Here is a 4,366-nt window from a genome sequence, read left to right on the forward strand (position 1 = left end):
GTACCGCCGGTACCCACCGGTACAACAGAACACTGTATACATAATAAATAAATAAATCTTAAAAAAAAAATCTCATTTAACAGGGCTGGAGAGTTTAACAGGGCTCAGAGGTTAAAAGTACTGACTTGGTCTTCCAAGTAGTTAGTAGTATAGGGCTACATACTAGTCCAGTCTGGTCTTTTATTAGCTCTTGTAGACCAGGCTGGCCTCGAATTCACAGAGATCCACCTGCCTCTGCCTCCTGAGTGCTGTGATTAAAGGCGTGCGCCACCACCGCCTGGCCCCAGACTGGTCTCGAACATTTGGCTATCTCATAGGTTTCAAGTGTGTGTCACAATGCCCAGTGGCTTTCTGGCCCTTGTGAAGGTGAATGGGGTCCTGTTGTTCATTTCCCCTCCACCTCCCCCTGTTCTGTCACCTTGGGGTGGGACGGGTTCACACTAGGCCCTCTATGCTCTGGACTCTTCTTGAATAAGGAAGAGAGACCACTGAGACCAAAAGGGACACATGGAGGAATGAATGGGAGTGAAGATTGACCAGGCCCAGGCAGGGCCCCTCACATAGACAGACACAAACACTTTCACATGAAGGTCCAGGTTGTGGGGAGCAGCGGCAGCCTGCCTTTATTGACGGCCATGGGTTCGCTGGCTTCATTCAAAGGACACACACTTGATCTTGAAGTCGCCATCGGCTGCCATGTAGTTGATAGCCTCCATGTTGAGGCGGTTGGGGAACTTGAACTCATGCCCATCTGGCAGCTTGATGGTCAGGTCGGCCTGTTCAAAGGTGATGCACACCTGGTGGGTAGAGAAGACCAATGAGTGACACCCAGGAGCATCTCAGAGCCTAGATGACAGCTCCTATAGAGGTGAGTCCCTGTGCAGGTTCCTAATGGGATGACACTGGTAATCATATAGTCAGGCAGGGCCAGCCTGTCTCTCTGTCTCTGAACACTAAAGCCAGCACTGTCCAGCCCCCCAGCCTCCCCCCAGTCGGCTCCAGTCCTGCCCACCTCTACAATGCTTCCAGGCTGGAAGGGGAAGGCAGGCTCCCGCTGCTCGGTCCCCCAGGCTCCGCCATCCTTGCTGTTGCACACGATAGTGTTGGCATCCCCGTAGGCATCGAAGCGGGGGTTGAAGTGCAGGCACAAGTTGTTGCTGTCTTTCCCCAGGTTCAGCACAAAGCTAGGGAGTGACAGGTAGGCTTGAGGCCATGTTGGCTAGCTCTAGACCCAAAGCTCACTGAGAAAACATTAATGCACCTTGTTGAAACCCGGTCAACAGGAAGACCAGGAACCTGGACTCTAAGCCTTCCAGAACCTTGGCTCAGTTCCTTCAGCTATTTCAAGAAAAGACAGAGCCCCGCAGGGCCCCCTCGCTGTGTGAGTTGAGCTAGACCCTGTCATTTCTCTCTGAGCCACAGTTTTTTTCCTATCTGTACAATGGGGGGCTGCCCTGAAGGGATCTCTCTCCCAGATATTAATTAATTAGTGTCAGCCCCTTTGGTCAAGGGGACTGTGTGACTCTCTAGGTGCAGTCCTGTCTGGCTTGTGTATCTGAGTCTCTGGTACCCAGCACTGCGCAAACCCACGCCACAGATGCTCCATCATTGTGGAGTAAAAGAATAAATAAGCCGGGTGGTGGTGGCGCAGGCCTTTATTCCCAGCACTCGGGAGGCAGAGGCTGGTGGGTCTCTGTGAGTTCGAGGCCAGCCTGTTCTACAAGTGGTAGTTCCAGGACTGCTAGGGCGGTTACGCAGAGAAACTCTGTCTTGAAACCCCCCTCCCAAAAGAAAGTAATAATATGTGATTTGATTTGTTGCATGGGGACTGGTAGCAGTACTTGCCACCAAGGTCTGGTTTCAGGAAGAAAAAGAGGGCCGAGGAACTCACTACAGTCAGCCAGCTGCCTTGATAAATCTGGCCCGTGGCTTTTGCCACACCACAACTTGTCCTCTGGCTTTATTAGGAAACCCAGGCTCCTCCGGGTGTGGAGTGTGGCAGTGCACACTTTGAATCCCAGCACTGGGGAAACAGAGGCATGTGGGTCTCTGTGGAGGCTAGCCTGGTAGATAAGTTCCGTGCTAGCCAGGGCTACATAGTGAGACCCTGTCTCCCCGGAAAAAAAGAAAAGCCGAGGCTTCCTGAGCTTGGGTGACTGGTCCAAGGTCACATGGCTGCTGAGAAAAAAGGCGGCGGAGCTGTACGAATGAGAGAAACATTGAAAGAAAAGACCGAGCCCCGACGACCCCCCCCCCCCCGTAAGCAGGCACGTGGGTGACCCCTCCCTCATTGCCACGCCCCACATTACCCACCCCAGGCGGAAGGGGAGGGAGTAAACCGAGGTAACTGTTGAGGCAGCAGCTGGTTTAGTTTAACAAACTCCAACGCAGAGAGAGGGGCGGGAGGGAGAGGGAGAGGGAGACCACGGTGAGGTCGATCAGACCCAGCGAGGAAGTGACTCACCCAGAAAACGCAGCAACTGCAGCTGGCCATTAACCCCCTGCGGGCGGGCAGGGGAGAAGCGGCTCTGGCCGGCCACGCCCATCCCTAGCCTCCGGACCCAAGGCCTGCGAACTGCGCCCCTGCCACCGCCAGCCCTTGCTCCATTCTCACCTCTTGGCGTCGGGGGCCACCTCGCCCCGAACTCTGAGACACTCCCCAGGTTTGAGATTCAGATTGCTTGCGACCAGACCCTGTGTAGACAAGACCACCTAGCTGCATTTAGGGCCGAGTTAGGACATGGTCTGAACTACCTGCAATAGCCTGGGGTGTGGGCATGGGATCATCACTCTCGGTGTCCTGACTAGCTCTAAGAGAAGTCTTAAGGGTGGGGTGGGATGGACAGGACAAGGTGTAAGTTCTAGTCTTGATTGTCCCGGTGGTTAGTCCCCATTCCCTAGGCTATGGTAGTTTGAAACTTATGGCTGTCCTACATACAGGACTGAGCCTAGAAGATTCACCCATCATCAGCTTGGAGATTTTTTTTTTTTACTTAGAATGAAAGGGAAGATGAGGGTGTGACCTCTTAAGTCCTTATTTAGCTGAATAGTAATGTCGGTGGCTTCTCCGGGAGAGAGAAAGCAGCCTGGACCTTTCTAGTTCCCCTCTTCTGCCAGAGGCACACAACCGCGTGGAGAAGCTGAGGCACAGGGCCGCTGGGCAGGAGAGTGCAGCCAGCGAGCTAGAGCCCAGCAGATAAATCTGGGCATGGCTAGGCACCTGCCTGGGTGGGTAGACAGAAGTTAATTTGTCTGAGGGGTTTCTTTGGCATTTGAACCCTCTCCCTGAGGGCTTGTGGAGGATTCAGGCCTCAATCTATATCTGTCTGTTTGTGCAAATGCACGCCGCCATCTGACCAGCAACCAGGAACCAGCCCCAGCCTGGCCTGAAACTTATCTAGGGCCCAGGAGGTTTTCTGGAGCAGAGGCTGATCTACTGGGCCCTGGCTCTGTCTGTGACTGGGGACAGCTGCGGGGTGTGTGTGTGTGTCAGAGGCCTCTAGAGTAGAGGGAAGCAGTGAGAAGCCTTGGCCAAAATGTCTCCCTGCCTTCCCCCCTCCCCAGGTGGCCACACCCTTCCCACTCCCACTTCTCAGAAAAAGTGGCAGTTTGGGACCTTGCAAGATTTAAGTGTGCTGCCGGTACTCGGAGAAATCCAGAATACTCTTTAGCCACAGAGGCTTAAGGTTTTAGGGGGAACTATGACACCCACCCCCATTTTACAGATGTAGCTACTGAGGGTCAGAGAAAACACCTGTCCAAGGCTGGGACTAGAAGCAGCTCCCAAACTGGCCACTCTCCCGTGCCCGTCTGAGTCTGCTCAGTCCCCTAGACCTTGCAGTGAAGGGTCTCGCACTCACACAGGCCATGACTGAAGCGAAGATTCCGGCGATCTGCTACACCAGCTCTCTGAAGACTCCACCCGAGTGACCGGCCCCAAGCCCTCTCCGACCCTTTTAACTGGACCAGACCCAGTGAGTCCCGCCCTCCTGTAGGTTAAGCCAATTGAATGTCAGGACAGGGATGGGGGGGCACCAGAGGTGGAGTCAATTGATTATAAAGCCAGTTTTAGAGCAGAGGTGACCAGTCAGAGAGGAGAGCCCCCTTTCCTTAGTTCCGCCCTCGGGGTCCAAGCGCCGCCCCTTATTCTTCCCCATCCCTCTCCTCCCACTAAAAAAAGATTTGTGCTGTGGCAGAGATTGGGGAGCCAGTGGAAAATAGTTTGAGGATGAGTTAGGCGCAAGAGTTGGCGGGAAGGGGCCTGGGGCCAGCAGGCAGAGAGCCCCTGGGGCCCAGCGCAGCGGATAGGGGGTATGTGTATGTCGAGGTCTGCAAAGAATTAGAGAAGTGCTAGAATAGAAGAAGC

General features: G+C 54.2%; 1 protein-coding gene across 1 annotated transcript; it reads right to left on the minus strand.

The window, feature by feature from the left end:
• Positions 1-585: 585 nt before the first annotated feature.
• On the minus strand, positions 586-3,941 carry Lgals1 (galectin 1). The gene is made up of 4 exons (XM_038343371.1): positions 3,861-3,941; positions 2,615-2,694; positions 1,013-1,184; positions 586-797 (listed from the first exon to the last, which is right to left on the minus strand). Exons 1-4 carry the CDS (start codon positions 3,867-3,869, stop codon positions 651-653), a joined length of 408 nt encoding a protein of 135 aa, XP_038199299.1. The 5' UTR covers positions 3,870-3,941; the 3' UTR covers positions 586-650.
• Between the last annotated feature and the right edge of the window lie 425 nt (positions 3,942-4,366).

Source organism: Arvicola amphibius, chromosome 9 (assembly GCF_903992535.2).
Source record: "Arvicola amphibius chromosome 9, mArvAmp1.2, whole genome shotgun sequence".
Classification (NCBI taxonomy): Eukaryota; Metazoa; Chordata; class Mammalia; order Rodentia; family Cricetidae; genus Arvicola; species Arvicola amphibius.